General features: G+C 42.6%; 1 protein-coding gene and 1 long non-coding RNA gene across 6 annotated transcripts; both read left to right on the top strand.

Annotated features, from left to right (window-relative positions):
* Positions 1-263: 263 nt before the first annotated feature.
* On the top strand, positions 264-3,695 carry LOC123453029. 2 transcript variants are annotated; one of them, XR_006632691.1, is made up of 5 exons: positions 264-1,556; positions 1,850-2,226; positions 2,523-2,585; positions 3,292-3,345; positions 3,480-3,695. It is a non-coding gene; the product is annotated as an uncharacterized LOC123453029 (long non-coding RNA). The 2 variants fall into 2 exon arrangements; XR_006632692.1 differs by lacking the exon at positions 2,523-2,585.
* A 711-nt stretch (positions 3,696-4,406) lies between these two features.
* LOC123453027 (protein MODIFIER OF SNC1 1) lies at positions 4,407-13,412 on the top strand. 4 transcript variants are annotated; one of them, XM_045129790.1, is made up of 9 exons: positions 4,407-4,804; positions 6,721-6,798; positions 6,884-6,928; positions 7,045-7,408; positions 7,489-7,579; positions 7,800-7,898; positions 8,012-9,561; positions 10,796-13,103; positions 13,203-13,412. In XM_045129790.1, exons 2-8 carry the CDS (start codon positions 6,749-6,751, stop codon positions 13,037-13,039), a joined length of 4,443 nt encoding a protein of 1,480 aa, XP_044985725.1. In that variant the 5' UTR covers positions 4,407-4,804; positions 6,721-6,748; the 3' UTR covers positions 13,040-13,103; positions 13,203-13,412. The 4 variants fall into 4 exon arrangements, with proteins under 4 accessions (XP_044985725.1, XP_044985722.1, XP_044985723.1 ...); XM_045129787.1 differs by lacking the exon at positions 4,407-4,804 and adding an exon at positions 5,160-5,399; XM_045129788.1 differs by lacking the exon at positions 4,407-4,804 and adding an exon at positions 5,160-5,399 and having other exon boundaries at positions 13,193-13,412.
* Positions 13,413-17,198: the final 3,786 nt, after the last annotated feature.

Raw genomic sequence — 17,198 nt, 5'->3', positions numbered from 1 at the left:
TCCTAACCAAATAAAAACCTACATTGTTTATATCATTAATGTATTTTTGCTATTAATTTAAAAAGAGATGGAATAGTTCAAGAAAAAGAAGAAGAGAGAAACAAGTGACATCAAACCCATCAACTGAGAAAGAAGGGGTGTTCTCTCGCACTGTCCACGTAGGATAGGAATACCGATGGAGAGAGAGAAAAAGATCACGTGAATTGGCTGATGCCCCACGCCCACCTGTGTTCCATTCCCCCCCTCCCACACACACACATGACCTCTCGCACCGCACACCTATACACACGCGCAACCGCCCCCTCCGCTCCTCTATCTTCCTCGGTGACACCAGATCTGGGAAGTCAATGGGAGGACAACGACGATCATGAGAGGCGGCAACCGCAGAACAAGCACTATCGTCGACCAGATCGAAGTCCATCGCAGGACGCTCGAGGTGGTCGTGGTGCCGACCTCTTCATCGGTGTCGCATAACGAGCTCCACGCACAGGGGAGGCATCTCCGCTACCGATGTTGCCAAGTTCTGTGCGACCTCGGCCTCACCATACAAGAGGAATAGGTCAACCATGCCGTTGGTCAAGTTTCATTTGGAGGTGAGGAGGGGCGGCCGGGCCCGGAGGAGGTCATCTCCAACGCCCGCATCCTCATCACCGACCTTGCCCACACAGGCCGCTTAGGTCAACATCGTCCCCGTCGGCCCGCAACTCATCCTGCCTAAAGACGAGCAGATATGTATCACGAAGCTTCCTCCATTTCGGTCAACCATTTCCCATTATGTTTCAGTTCAATTTATGATTTTTGTGTTGATATGGATGGAATCTCCATCTTTATTTGTGGAGATTATATTTTATCCATGGCTACAAGATGTTTGATAATAATTCAACCAGGCTACATAGGTTCATTGAATATTTTTTCGGTTGACATCCTTAACTAGCTACTAGAAATGATGTATTACTATATTACATTAGTATGTTGTAGTTTTCTTGAATTACGATGTTCTGTGCACGGATTGGATCACTTCTGCTAGGCCTTCTTGTTGGTTGGTAATATACTCGTTCATTTTGTCTAGGATTATTTAATGTAGCAAGAATGATAGAGTTTTAGGATGAAGCAACGAATGGATAGGGAAATGTGTGTCTCATACTACCAGAACTGAATACTGAAATAAGAATTATGTGAGAGTTCACATGAGATAGTAACAAATCTGGCTGAGTATATCTCGCAAATTTCAGAAATCTTTGCTGAATAAAGTGGATATTTCCCTATTGCCATGATTGGAAGGGCCCTTGTCATTTTTTGCGGCAATGATTTTTTTCTATTTTTTGTTAGCTAGATGCCATATTTGTTTCTGCACACGGATTTTAATACAATATGCCTTATTACATTTGAAGTATGTTGTTTTTAATTTATGAAAGGAACTTTGTGAATCGTCATACAACAATGCAAGACCCCTGGATTGGTTTAAATGGTATATATTTTGGTTTGATGAAGAAGCTATAGCAAATGATCATGCAAGCAGTAACTATAAGTTAACAAAAGAAGGATTTCTATCAAAGGTATGTTGACTTTAGGAGGAAATTCACAGTAGAATCTATAGCAAAACTACAGTGGATTTCCATGGGTTTTACCATCAAGATTTTGCTTGTCTTGCATCTATTAGTTTCTTGATATTTGTTGCTTGAGTTTCATTTTACATTGTTCTTATGAGATGATATTTATACCTTGCATGAGATCCATGATACATAATGTTCTTTCTTCACACTATTTTTGTTAAACTTACATTTATTCAATATATGAAGTCAAGTAGCCAATAGCAGTTGGGTCATTCAAGTTTTCCTTTCTTTTGTAGTATATGAAGTGTGGACATTTTTAAATCATTGCATTGATGTCGCGGATAGTGGCGCCATACATGTCCCTTTCGTCACCGTCTAAAGGTAGCTCAAATGTTCTATCAGATGATCCCATGTCTCTCTCTCACACACACACATTCTCTCTCTCTCTCTCTCTCTTCAAATTTGATAACATGCCTTCAGTTCCAACAACATATATATCACACGGTCATCTATTATTTTGGTCATAAATTGATTTCACGATATAAATTAAATGAAGGGGGAGCAACTCGTTGGAGGAGGGAAACAAGTAATATATTTTTCTTTCCTTTATCTATGCTCTCTAAAAATCGGTCATTTTTGTGGTGGGTTGGAGAGTAACCAAGGTGTGTATAAGGTGAGTATAATATTTTCAATACTTGTGCTTTCTCTATCACCTCGTGGCAACTGAAAATTTGTGTGAATATAATTCTTATTTATATGTTTGTGTATTAGCAAAGTTATCATACTCGAGATTCTGACTCGGATCAGAGCTCAACTGGTAGGATTGTGGATCGTATAATCATAACTACAATGATCGTAGAAACTTTGATTCTATGAGAAAAACCATATAATCAGAGAGGGACTAGTTTGTATCGCAAGGGCGTAAGATACTAAGATTTGAGCCGCGATTCTGACAACTTTGGTTTGCAGATAACAACGAATTTGCTAGACAAGTATGTTCCTCGTAGAGTTCTCGATACAACAATCATAAAGGTTATGAACTTAAACCCTTAAAGTAATCATTCACATTTATTCGTAAGTTGTAGGATTTGTGTGATCAGTTATGGAGTTTATGAAGTGCCAATATGCTTTTGCTCCGTTCAACCTAGTTTTACTAGCATTGGCATGGTGCTGCGTACCATGGTTAGACTTGTAGTAGAGTTCATGATATTTAACTTGCTGATGCATAATTATGAGATGATAGTCACTTCACTTTCAAATTTTCCTTAAAATGCTAGTTTATCTAATAACCTCATTATATGGCTGCGTTGTTATTTCTCACTACTAGCTTTCTAAGCAGCTTAAGTTACAACTTTGTGCTCACACTACCTACTTCTTGGAAGGAGGGCCTAATGCAGAAAAAGATATATTATGGCTTTATGAGTAGTATTTGTAGTAGTGCGTAGACAAGCTATGCATAGATACACTTTTGCATTAGTTACTGTATTCACCAACTCACAATCTTGTAATGTTAGAAGGCATTCATGTGGTATCATTTGCTAAGAAGTGTTGTCAACATCGATGAAGATGACATAGCTTGATGATGATATTGGGGTCAATTACATTAACGAGACAACATTTATTTTCTGCTCCCCGCCTCATAATATAAGATTTTACTACAACATATTACCATATATCCTTGTGTTCTGTTTGACAACAACCATGGTAGAACTGTTGACATGAGGGAGATCCTCTGCAGGCTGTCTAGCTCGAGGAACTCGCGTGGTGACGATGCTCTGGGCTCTACTTTCAGGTAAACACGAGCACATTTTGCATGAGATGGTTCTTGAAATGATCTTACCAATTGCAGTGGCAATGCATATGGATGTTTAGTTTCGAGAGATTCCTAACTCTACCCCAAAACATAATAAGACAGTACTATTTCAGTCATACAATGTCGATCGCTCGGGCTGTAGCAGCAAGGAAGAGTTGGAATCGATGTTTTGGGTAAACAGGAGATACACCACTACAACTAAATACGTCAAGTAATATCACTAATTTCACATGCTTAGTAGAGTAGGAAGAACAACAATATCCTGTATGGTAATTTTGAGTTCTTCTCAAAATGTACATATCATATGTGAAGCAAATAATTTATGTATTGTTTTGTAGGAGTTTGGATTGTTCCGAGAACAACCTTTTAAAGTTTGGATTATTCTGAGTTATCATAGGAGTTGGGAGTGCCCTGCATGTTTTGCTGCGACTACTTGCACTATAGGAGTCTCCCAACGCAGGTCATCTTTCTCATCGTTTCCCTCCTTCAGCCCCTCCCTCTAGATTCCATTGTAGCTTTCATGTGAAAGACCATATCATGCATAAGAATAACATGTTTCATTGGTGTGTGCGCATCAACACTGAGCTTTTGTGCTACTTTCATTTCGGAGTGATGTCCAATGTTGTCAATGTGCGCAGATACTTTATTTTATTTTATAACGCACTTAACTCATATTATGAGATTTTGTTTAGACATAATTTCCACACATGCACCTGGGATTATCCGTGTTCGCAGTAGAAACTTATTTCTTGCGTTGGCTGAAATTTTGTTTAGATATTTGTTGTGATGTAACATGTAAGGGTATCGTTGCCTTAATGTTGCTTATCTATGAGATTACTGCATGCTTTCAGTTTCAGGAACGGAACAACCAAACTTGTAGGATTCTCTTGGCAACGTTGTCTCTGTCGGTGAAACTAGAGAAGGCTGCAAAAATGACCAGATAAGGAATCAACATGTTTTCTTTTATATTTCATACCATGATGCCATGTGCGGTGCATATTGTACTTTACAATCTTAAAATTTAGGAAAATACATTTAAATCCTTTTTTTTTCGAGAAACTTGTGTTTAAGTGAGAAGAGGTAGTAAAGTATTGCAAAGCTACATTTAGTTTATTTGCAGCTAGCAACACCAACTATATATTTTATTGCGAATAAGCACCAACTATAACCTTGAATTCATTCTCTCTCAGCCTAGGAGACATGTCTCGAATAGATCAAGTTCATCTATTTTCTTATCGACGAGGTTTTTAACAACATTTTACATGTTTTCCAGGTGAATCGAGCGAGGCCAAAACAAGCAACGTGCAAATCAGCCCGATCGTACAGCCCAACATACATCAGCAACACAAACCTAATGCACATGACCAACATAGCAACGCAAAGAAACGCTCTCAGAAGGCCCGCAATGGTCATCCGGTGACGAGCCGTGACACTTGTGGTAATCTTGGCTCGCACGAAACGTCGACGTCGACCCTGGCCACCCAAATCCATATCCAAGCACGCAACTCCTACGGGATCCCCTGCGGCGGACGGACGCAGGAGTCCACCACTGGAACGACTCCACGCGTCCCCGGGCACGCGCGCGAGCCCACCAATCCCCGCACCGCCACGCGTCCCCTCCGCCTCCCCCTTTATACCGCTCTCACGAACGCCTCTCCAACCTTCTCTTCCCTCTCTCTCCTCCGCCCCCTGCCTTCCTTCCATCTGACGCGCGGGCCCCACCCGTCTCCCTCCGCCTCCCCCGCCGCCGCTCGCCGGACGGCAGGGCCCGGCCGCGAGGGTTCCCGCGGATTCTCCGCGCACGCCTCCCGCCTCCGCCGCCGCCGATCCGGGCCGATCGCGGCGTCCGTCCGTCCCTAGGGTTTCGCCCCCCTCGGCCCCTCCGAGGCCGTCAGAAAGATCTCGATCTCCCTGGCCTGGACGCGCCAGGTCCCCGTCCCGGCGATCGGAGACGCTCGATTTGGACTCCCGGCGAGGGGCGCAAGCTCGCGGGGAGGGGCCATGGCCTCGAGCCTGCTCACCACAGACAAGAGGTGCGAGATTCCCGCCCCCATCGCGCGCGCGCGCCGCGGTTTCCCCTCCCTCGTCGTTTTGAATTCCGTTGGCGACTGGATGCGCGGGGCCTTTGCATTGTCGCGCGTGGTTGATTCTGGTGACGCTTGCTATTTTTGTTTTTAAAATTTATAAATATCAGTTTTTTTTAATCATCGATTTGTAGTAGTGCTTGGCGTGGTGGTGTTTAGCTTTGGTCTTGTTCCAATTCTAGTTTCTGGATCGGAAGCATGACAGGCAGAGTGCATCTCTAGGTTGTTTGGTTCAATTCTATGCTGTTCGACGGTTAAGCTGTCAAGTTGTGTGGTAATGGTACCTGCGCGGCAGCGTCATGGCACCAGATGGCTGCAGATGAGCCCGTTCTCTTCTTTCAACCGACCAAATGTGTTTTATAGCTGATCTGCTTACTTTCCTCCGAGTGTATTTATCAAATCCCTTTTAGGGCAGAAAGTCAGTTATCTGCTTTCTTTTTAAATAAAAAGAGGAGCTGTCTTTCGTCCAAGGGTAAACTGCCCAGTTTTTTGTTAATTCTCTCGTTGGACCTTGATGAATGATTCGGCAGAGTATGTATTTAGTGTATTGAACAAAATATTTATCAAGAATACAAGATGCGAGTCGAGGTTCATATCATGTTTCATGTTTCATCTTGGCCCATCCACATACTGGAGTGCCAAAGCCTTTCTTGGACCTTCTTCGTTTTTACCTTTCTATTTGTAAGCCCTTGTTTTACGGGTTAATTAGATAAATGCCACTCGAATTCTAGCGATTCGGAGAAACACCACTGCAACTTCCAAACTTTGAAAAATGCCACTGCAAATTTTGCAAACTTTGAAAAACGCCAAGTGGCATTTTTCAAAGTTTGGAAATTTGCGGTGGCATTTCTTGGAATCGCCAGAATTTGAGTGGCATTTATCAAATAAACCTTTGTTTTATTCTTTAAGTGGTATTTGAACGAAAAAAATTGTATCCTTTTGATAGCATACCGTGAAGCAGTGTTTGGCATAACTCTGCACTCTTCCATCTCTCAGCCATAATTATTTCTGCGAATTAAATTTGTTAAATGCTTATCTACTGACTTGCAACGCCATTAGAACATTTGTAGTTCTCCTCCCATTGATGGATGATTAAGCTCCATTCATTTATCCTTCCGAGACTCAATATTTATCTCTATGGCAGTATGTTTTTTTTAACACTATATGCCTTACATAATCAGGTTGACGCGCTTAGTAATTGTTGCTTACGTATAGCACTGCTGCTGTTGTACTATGTGCGTACTTTATTATTCTGTACTGCTTTCTGCAGATGGGCTGCTCCTACAAGGAAATCTGGCATGACTGTTCTTGGAAAAATCCCAAAGCCCATTAATTTGCCAAGTCAGAGGTAACAGTTTTCGTATTGGGCATTGTAATCAAAATCTTATCTTTGTATACTTCTATGTGAACTGATTTAGTAGTTCTCTATGAAGGTTGGAAAATCAGGGTCTTGACCCCAATGTGGAAATTGTTCCAAAGTGAGTCCCCACCTCACATTTTTTATTCATTATTTTAGAGATCTGATGCTACTCATTCACAGTTCTCAATCGTTTTCAATAATTGCTATGTGATGAGGTTATGATTTTGATTTTAGGGGCACCCTCACATGGGGCAGCAAACCAGGACCTACAACACCAAATGCATGGAATTCCTCATCACTTCTATCTCCCAAGAAGGATGGGAATTCTGGTGCACCAAGCCAATTCAATGGCCGCCCCTCTTCTGGTGGCGGTTCAAGGCCCTCAACAGCTGGAAGTGAATCTCTTGACTCTCCTAATGCTTGGGGTCCAAATTCTCGACCGTCCTCAGCATCTGGAACATTACCATCACAAAATGTGCCAGTGGTCACAAATCGTCCTCGAAGTGCGGAGACAAGACCAGGAAGCTCACAGCTTTCTCGGTTTGCAGATAACCCCTCAGATAATATGAATGTGTCGATAAGGACTGTTGACAGATCGGTAATGCACAATACTTACTTTATATGGCTTGTGCATCAGCAATGGGAGCCTACTTAATATGTTTGTTCTTAACTATGTAGGGATCTTCACATGGGCATGTGTTTACTCTAAGCACCGGTGATTTCCCAACACTTGGTTCTGAGAAAAGCTCTGAATCAAACAGTCAACGAGGTAGTCTACAAGCAAAATGTATTATATATATTTTTTGTTCATACGATCATGACTTCTTACTGAATATTTGGAATTCTTGATTGTATTGATCATATGATATGCTGATATATGCCATATCTGCTAGATCTATTTCTGCAAATCGTAGTTCTTTGTTCAGAATGGTCTGATTTCAAATTCAAATGATGTATATTCTGATATACAAGATAATTTCTCCTTACAGCTCAGCCTTTTATTCTAGGTCATAGTTCAAAAGGGCGCCCAACTTCTAGTTCTGGTAAAGATGGAGCCCAAAATGATACGGGGAAGAGCTTACCTGCTGGTATTTAATTTCACTGTTTTATATACTTGCTAATGTCCCTACCGTCTCAGTTGTTGCATGTATATATTTATTATGGTCTGACCACTTAATGGGATACCGTTTCTGTGTTTTAGGATCTGGCGAAGTAGTTCGACCACCTAATACTCAACCAGCAGATATCATGAAGGCAGATCAGCCGGCACATGATGGAAGTGCTCCCTTTCCTGCCACAGGTCCTCCAAATGAAGCTCAGCAGCCACAGCCATACCCTCCTAACTATTGTATGCCCCCTCCACAGTTTGATTCATGGCGTGCACCTCCTGGTCACCCCCCTGAGGGAATGTGGCATAGAGGACCAGGTGGCCCATACAGACCAGTTGGTCCCTCTAGCAATTTCCCTGTCGAACCATTCCCTTATTATGGTCAGCTCCCACCCAACTCAGAAGCAGCAGCAAGGCAGGGCTCAGGGCATGGTGGATATCACTCTAAAAATGCTTATGCATATCATTCTGTCCCTCCCAATTCATATGTTGTGAATCAACCTGTTATTCCAGTTAGACCAGTTTACCAGGGCCCAATCCCTTATGATGGATATTATGCTCCTCAACGGCCAAATTTCAATAATGCCAATGTAAGAGATTCACCATTCATTGGAGGCCCTCATCAACCAGGAATATTGAATCAATTTCCCAACCAGAATGAGAACTTCCAGCCTGGATATTCTCAGAGCAGACCAGTCAAACACGAAGCAAGTCCTAAGGAGCTCTCAGAATCTGATAAAGTACATTTGATTTGTAGAGGACAGACTAGGATTTTGCATGATAACCCTGATCGTTTAGTAGGTCCTGGTGAAGCTGAAAGGAAGAGTCAGCCTGCACCACCACTTCTTCCACATCCAGATGGAAATCGAAACGATGTGAACACAAGGGCAGATATAAGGAATACCCCTAGTGAAAGGAACATGGTGCTTATGAAGTCTCTGCATGACAACAGAGGTCCTGATCGTATAAGCCATTCGTCTGTTTTGGAAAATGAACATTCCCATCCCAGGGAAACTGATGATGGCGCCGTCCTGAAAAGCTTGAAGGAGGATAATCTTCCGCTTGATCAGCAACCCATCATTAAGAAGAATGCAGCTTTGATAGAGAAAATAGGGAGTTTGAACAACAAAGCTAGAAATGTTGATGCACGTAATGTTGCAGAAGCATTTTCAAACAAGGAAGTCAAAGAGAAGCAGCTAAAAAATGCTGATTCAAAAGCAGATCGGGTGATAAAAGATGTTCCATCTACTCCTGCCATCACTGCTATTGCTTCTGCTTCTGTCCAGGCAGCATGTGTTTCTCGTTCTCCTGTGGTACAAAAACTGCAGAAGGAACCTAATGATGGTGGGGTTGTTGGACCGCTACACTCACATTTTGCTGAAGCCAGCATGGCTGGAAAGCTGGGTGTATCAACTCATGATCGCACACATAGGCGGGTTGATTCTTCAAGAAATAGCCACCATGGTCCTGCTAAAGACATGCCACCCAACAATTCTACAGGACATGGGCGGGGAGAAAATTATGCAACTGAATCTTTGTCAGTGGTTCAAGTGAGGAATAGTCAGCATGACCAGCCTCCAGAACACGTTTCACAGCTGCCACCTGATGATGATATGGCAGCTTCACCCGATTATGAATCTCAGGTATGTTTGCAGATTTCTTCTGACAATACTTCTACAGTGAAAGAGTTTGGTTATGAATTTTATGATATAGTAGCAAATCAATTTATTAGCTATGTATGTTCAGAAAATATTTCTTGCAAGAAAAAGCCAATGATTTTTTTTTCATGTAGCCAAACTATACAGCACTTCCATTTATAGGTGTACATTGTTTCAAAAGTTTGACTGGACGTGTCCCACAACAACCTGTTGTTAGGAGGGAGCTACTTTCTCAGCTCTTACCAGTAATATATCTGTTCACATATCCATTAGAAGTATTAAGGCATGTATAGTTCATTACTGCACTTTGCAAAACTTTAGTTGTGCAAATGTGACTGGTAGATGTTTTAGTTCATTGGCAAAATTTGTTAGCCTTGGGTTCTGCAGCTCATGTGTCACAGACTCATGCTTTTTGAAAACCTGCAAGGTGGCAACCAATTTGTGGTGGTCAACCAAACATGCCATTGATACCCTGCACTAGTCAATTCATATCCATAAAGTGCAATTCAAACAGCTTGTTGTTGGCATTGTTAGTCCATAATACATTGCCCTATCTTGTACTCCCTCTGTACCGTAATATAGGTCGCTGGAGTAGCTAAACTTTAGCTACTCCAGCGACCTATGTTACGGTACAGAGGGAGTATATTTGTATATGAGGTATTCTTTGGACTTCCATTTCAATTAATAAGTGTTGTCGTTAAATAGTTTTTGTTAAGTAAGGATTGGTGCTGTTTATTACCACATAACATATTGGTGTGTATTTTCATTATTGATGTGAGGTCAGGTTTTATCTAAAATTTCAAATCTCAATAAGTGGTACTCCCACTGTATAACTATTATTAGACATTTTAGATCACTAAACTAGTGACCTAAAATATCTTGTATTTGGTTACAGAGGATGTATAAAACAACAAAAAATGTTGTACCATATGCTGCTGTGCATGCCACGTGACTTGTTCTTGTAGTCCCATCCTTTTATAGCCTTGCATTCTTTAATGCCACATTTGGTTTTGTGCCATTACTGCCTGCTTACCAGTCTTATGTTATTAAATAGACATACTCTGTTTACAATACATATATCACGGAGATTAAGAAGTTCTACTACATTGAGATACTTTCTTAATAGCCTGTGCAATTCTTCAAATATGTATACTGATGCCAAGAGTACAAAACCTTGTTGCCTACTAACTAGTATTCGATTGTTGCATTTCCATTTCAGCGTGTAAAAATGAGGGAGTTGGCTGTACATCGTGCCAAACAATTGCAAGCTGAGGAAGAAGAACGGACAAAGCGACAAAAGGCAAAAGCTCTTGCAAAATTGGAGGAGCTGAACAAGCGTTCATCAGTACATCAGATGAACTCCAGTGGTCCACCACCAGAAAATGACGACGTGCGTAATAAGCAGAAGGCCGGACTTGATGGGACTACTGAACCTGCGTCTTCAACTGCTGAATCACATGATGTTACTGCATTGGATAATGTTAGTATTCTTCAGCCACCAAATGAACCCAAGGATACTGCCGTTCCTGCACAGCTCACGTCTACTCTACTACATGCTGCGGGTACAGGTAAAGATCCTTCTGGTCATAACACTTCAGCCTCAGGCATGAACACACAGAGCAACATGATGGAGCATATAGCCCATAAAAGTGTATCACAGTCACATGATGCCAGTGTTCGAAAGCCTAGGCAAGGCTACAAAAAAAGGCATACTGTTTCAGAGGATAAAATTCCTGGTGAGAAGTCAAGTGTGGCAGCTAACACAGAAAATGTGAAGAAAGCTGTTCAGGTTTCTTCAGACACATCATCTGCTGTTGTTACATCACATGATGATCCCCCAGCCCACAACAAGAAGAGTGCCAGGAACTCGAGAAATAAGAAAAAAATTGATGATGCTCCAGCTACTTCTAAATATCCACCCATGGTTCTTAGTCAGCAGAATACACCAAGCATCTCCAGTGAGCCAAAAATAAAAACCGCTGGTGTTATCATTAGTAGTTCTATACTTCCTGCTGAAAATACCGTGCTTACTGTTGGAAGTATAACCGTGGGTGGTATTTCATTTGGATCTTTCAACCAGGAGCGCCTGAAATTACCAGAGGAAGCTCAGAGCACTGCAAATAGCCGGCCAAAACCTCAGCAAGCAAAAGGATCGAGAAAGATTCAACATGCTACCCGACCTGTCGAGAAGCCACATGGGAATGAGAGTGTTGTCTGGGCACCGGTTAAGCCATCAGGGTGGAATGAACCATCTGAGGAAGCTGATGCAGCAGTAGCAGCCAGGCCTAAACCAATTGGAAAGTGCACCACCGATGGGGAGAATGTCACACGAACTAAGAGAGCTGAAATGGAAAGATATGTGCCTAAGCCACTGTCCAAAGAGCTTCAACAGCAGAATTTAGAACAAAATTTACCTGTAGAAAAATCCTCTGTGGAGAACAAGAGTAATGATAATGAGAAGTTAACCGCTGCTAAAGAGCCCAAGAAATGGGAGGACAAAAAAACTAATAGAGGGCATGGGAAGTCTCATCCTTCTTGGCGCAGAAGGAATACAGATGACTCAGCTTCGGTGGTACCAATACCTTCTGAGCGAGCAGACAGCTATCAAGAATCACATGAAGTTCAGAGGCCTTCTGACAAGCATCAGCACCTTGAACCTGACAAGCAAGCAGATTATGCTGTCGGGAATAGTTTGGCTCCAGCTGAAGCTGCTGAGTTACCTGCCAGTGCCACAAAAGAACATGCTGCAACTAACAGGCAAAGGAGGCAGCATGTTAAGGGCCCAAAAAATGAGGCAAGTAACTACCCAAATGAGAACAGAGATGACAGGAAAGATGTGAATCACATGTCAACACGTGGAATGGATGCAAACACTTCTGAACATAGAAAGATGTCAAAACCTGAGGTGAAGAACAGCGCAGCTGGTACACACTCTAGATCACACTGGAAACCAAAATCTTCACATTCCCAGAATAACTCACAGGGCAATAATACCATGGAAGGTCTGGTGGACAGCGCTGCTCTGCAAGACAGCAGCAATCGTAATAGTAATCAAGGTAAAGGTGACATGACACATGTGGAAGAGAACCAGAAGAGCGAGAGTCATGAAAATGCAGAACAGCAGCAGCTTAATCATGCAACCCGTCGCCAGGGACAGCACAACGGGAGGTATCACAGGGGAAGCGGCACACACAGGGGAAGGGGTTATGATGCTGGGCAGCCAAGCCATGGCGCAAATGCAGAAAGGCGGAGGGGTAGCACTCATCTTGAATACCAGCCAGTTGGCTCCAACAAACCCTCAGACTTCCAGCAGAACCCAAGTGCCGATGAACAAAGTGCAGGGCCTCCAGCTCCAGGACCAGTGTACAGGGAGCGCGGCCACCGCCCCCCTGGTGGTCACTTTGTCAAGCGGAATCCTGCCCCAGCCCCAGCTCCAGCTCCTAATTCTTACCGAGAAGAATGATCTTGCTTTGCCCCCATGATTGTTGAGATTTAGGAACTCGCTGATGTCGAGTCATTCACAACAGGTAGGCAAATGAAATATTTCAGCATTCTAGTTTACTGCCTGTACATGGAGCTTGTGTGATCTCATTCTCCTCATGGCTAACATGTTCAGAGGCTGGCAGGTTGAATGTTTCTCGGCAGTGGCGAGGCCGTCGTCGGCCGGGGTCACCAGTAGGCTGTAATGTTTTTTGTTCCCAGGGCTGTTGGGCCTTAACATGCGATTGTTAATTTTTCTGAAGAACATCCTTGACTCGGCGAGATGTGATGCTTTTAATTGTACTAACGAAGTTGATTAAGTACTGGGACGCGAAAATGTTAGTAGTGTTTGCTAATGGGAACGCGTTGTTTTCTTTTACTTATGGTAAACCTTTATATAAGGCGCGCCGGCGCAACTTTCGGCCGGGCACACTCTCTCCCACGTACAATACTCGTATCATGCGCTGATGTGCCACGCTCGTCACGCAAGCTGCTCTTCCATGTCTCATGCTCCTATGTTGTGGGTCCGCGTAATCATCTTTTTCTTTTGGTAGTTATCTCTTGCCTTATTTATTACGTACCTTTGTCTTTTTCTACCTCCAGCCACATTAAGCCCTACTCTGCTATAAAAATATTGCATCCAGCTAAGGAAAATGCTGCAACCGATGAAATAAAAAGTTGGTATCTTTGTCCTTTTTCTATCTACCTCTTGCCTTATTTGTTACATCCAGTGATCAATTTCTAGATTACTCTTGTACCCCTTGACTGACTCATGGCAAGGGACACATCATGTGCGGTACACGGCATGTCATACTATAGAGCCTATGGCTAAGGCATAGGGGACGACCTTCGTCCTTTCTCTTTCTTCTGCCGTGGTCGAGCTTTGAGTCTTACTCAAATTTTACACTTTTACAACACAGCCAATAACTCCTTTGACCGATCTACTTTGAACTCCTTCAAAACTTGTCAAAGTAAGCATTTATTGAAAGTTTTATCAAGCGTTTTGATATATCTCCATAGATCTTGATGCTCAACGTTCAAGTAGGCTTGATTCAGGTTTTCCTTTGAAAAACACTTTTCAAACAACCATATACGCTTTTCAGAAATTTTACATCATTTCTGATCAACAATATGTCAACCACATATACTATCAGAAATTCTATAGTGCTTCCACTTACTTTCTTGGAAATACAAATTTCTCATAAACTTTGTATAAACCCAAAAGCTTTGATCATCTCATCAAAGAGTATATCCCAACTCCGACTTGATCCAGTCCATAGAAGGATCGCTGAAGCTTGCATACTTGTTAGCATCCTTAGGATAGACAAAACCTTTTGATTGTATCACATACAACCTTTACTCAAGAAAATCGTCGAGGAAACAATGTTTGGACATCCTATCTGCAAGATTTCATAATAAATAATGCAACAATTGCTAACTTAATTCCAACAGACTTTGGCATCGCTACGAGTGAGAAATTCTAATCGTTATCAACCCCTTGAACTTGTCGGAGACCTCTTTGCGACAAGTCGAGCTTTCTTAATGGTTTCATTTACTATCATCGTCTATCTTCCTTTTAAAGATCCACTTCTACTTAATAGTCTTACGACCATCAAGTAGTTCTTCCAAAGTCTACATTTTGTTTTCATACATGGATCCTATCTCGGATTTCATGGCGTCTAGCCATTGGTTGGAATCTAGGCCCACCATCGCTTCTCCATAGCTCGTAGGTTCATTGTTGACCGTCAACATGACATCCAAGATAGGATTATCGTACTACTCTGGAGCAGTATGTTTCCTTGTCGACCTACGAGGTTTGGTAGTAAATTGATCCGAAGCTTCAGGATCACCATCATCAGCTATCCACTTCAACTAGTTTAGGCGTCACAGGAACATCTTCCTGCGCCTTGTTAGTGATTGGTTGAAGTGACGGTTCAATAACCTCATCAAGTTTCCAGCATCCTCCCACTCAATTCTTTCGGAAGAAACTTTTTCTCGAGAAAGGACCCGTTTGTAGAAACAAACACTTTTCTTCTGGATCTGAGATAGGAGGTATACCCAACTGTTTTTGGTGTCCTATGAAGATGCATTTGTCCGCTTTGGGTTCGAGCTTATCAGGCTAAAACTTTTCCACATAAGCGTCGCAGCCCCAAACTTTTAAGAAACAACAACTTAGGTTTCTCCAAACCATAGTTTATACGGTGTCATCTCGATGTAATTACGTGGTGCCCTATTTAAATTGAATGTGGTTGTCTCTAATGCCTAACCCAAAAACGATAGTGGTAATTCGATAAGAGACATCATAGTATGCACCATATCCAATAGGGTGCGGCTACGAGTTCGGACACACCATCCTACTACGGTGTTCCAGGTGGCATGAGTTGTGAAACAATTTTCACATTGTCTTAAATGTTTACCAAACTCGCAAGTCAGATATATATTTACCTCCACGATCATACCGTAGATATATTATCCTCTTGTCACAACGATCTTTCAATTTCACTCTGAAATTGTTTTAAACTTTTTCAACATTTCAGACTTTTTGATTCATTAAGCAAACACCCGTGTATCTACTCAAATCATAAGTGAAGTAATATCATAACCATATCCACTGTGTGCCTCATCACTCATTGGACATCAACACCATTGTTACACCCACAGTCCTAGCTACTATACATACTGGACCAGTTACTAGAGCTCGCGCATGCCAATGATATAAATACTTCTAATGTTCATGAACATATGATGCTGCCTAAGTTAGATATTTTTGTTGCGCTCATGAATGAAGGACCTAGCATGGACAAGAAGGATATCCGTTGGAGCGGGATCAAGCATGGAGAAGAAGGTGCACGGCGTGAGAGAACAATGGAGCTTCCACTGGTGATTTTCGCACTCTAAAGCCACCATAAGGAGAGCATGGAGGCTTTGGAGGAAATATTCAGGACGTCACTTTATAAATTTCGTCCATAGGCTATTATAGGTGTTGCGTCACCTTATTTTTGGGCCAGGCCCATGTGATTTCGAAATACCATAATATAGGCTATTTTTAGAGTCCGTATGTATGGGGAAACTGGGTTTAGGGCTGTTTTCGGACCCCTCCTCCAAGGGTCACGAAATTGTCTCACTGTTCCCTTATATATACAACCCTTAGGCATCGTTTAGACTTGGATTTTGTTTAGATTACAAGTTCGCCATAGCTGCAACTTCGCGTTCTTCGTTTGTGTTCTACGACCAGACAAAGGCGTCACAGAACCCCACCTTCATCAATAAAGCTTTCATCTTATATTCGCAATATCTTGATTGCAATCTTGGTTTCTTGCTTGTTCTTCGTTTGCGTGCAGGAAACAGACCTTCGTGGTCAGGTTGATCGTGCTCCGGCGTGATCAATAACGTCTCGGAGTTGGTTTAGCGATTGCTAAGGCGCGACGTCCTCACACGTTCGTAGTTGGATCGTTAAAGTCTACTCCATCAAAATGATACCCACGATCTCATCGAAAGACAGGGACAACTTCGCCTCTATCAATTAGCCACATGATTATTATTTTTACCTCAGACGATAGCCTTAGGTAGTGTCGTGGGGGATATACGCCAAGCTCTACTTGATCCCAACCATGGTTCTTCAAAACAAGCCTAGGGCTCCACGGCTACTCACTAACCAGGCCATTTGAAATGCCACGATAACATGTCTTCGAACAGATTTACGGACTTGCAAATCAAATGCTTTTTTTTTTGCATAAAGATAAAGGGGTACCTTGAAACTTGTAACGAGGCCCTTGAAGACCTCGTGCAATCCGGCCTCCGCGGATCAGAAGCCTTGTAGTGTCGTGCCTATCAACGCATGATACTCTTCCTTGAGGGAGGAGCCCTTCAAGAACTCCTCCGAGCACGACGGCAAGGGAAAGTGGATGAGAGGGCAGGTGAAGGGGGCGGCCGCGGCGACAAGGCAAGGGCGCTCCAAGGCAGCGAGTGCAAGTGCGGTTACGACTGAGTGGAGAGGTAGACAAGACTGCGGGTTCAATACATAAATGGCTGAGAACTCCTTTTACAAAATTGTCATTGGGACAGATATTTCGGGACAAAGGGAGCATGTACTTTGCACCGCATCTCACGCTGAAAACACGTAGAATCAAGGCTTTTAAGAT

The sequence above is a fragment of the Hordeum vulgare genome, chromosome 5H, assembly GCF_904849725.1.
Source record: "Hordeum vulgare subsp. vulgare chromosome 5H, MorexV3_pseudomolecules_assembly, whole genome shotgun sequence".
Taxonomy (NCBI): Eukaryota; Viridiplantae; Streptophyta; class Magnoliopsida; order Poales; family Poaceae; genus Hordeum; species Hordeum vulgare.
The sequence above is the reverse complement of the archived record's forward strand: the minus strand, read 5'-3'. Positions and strand labels throughout refer to the sequence as shown.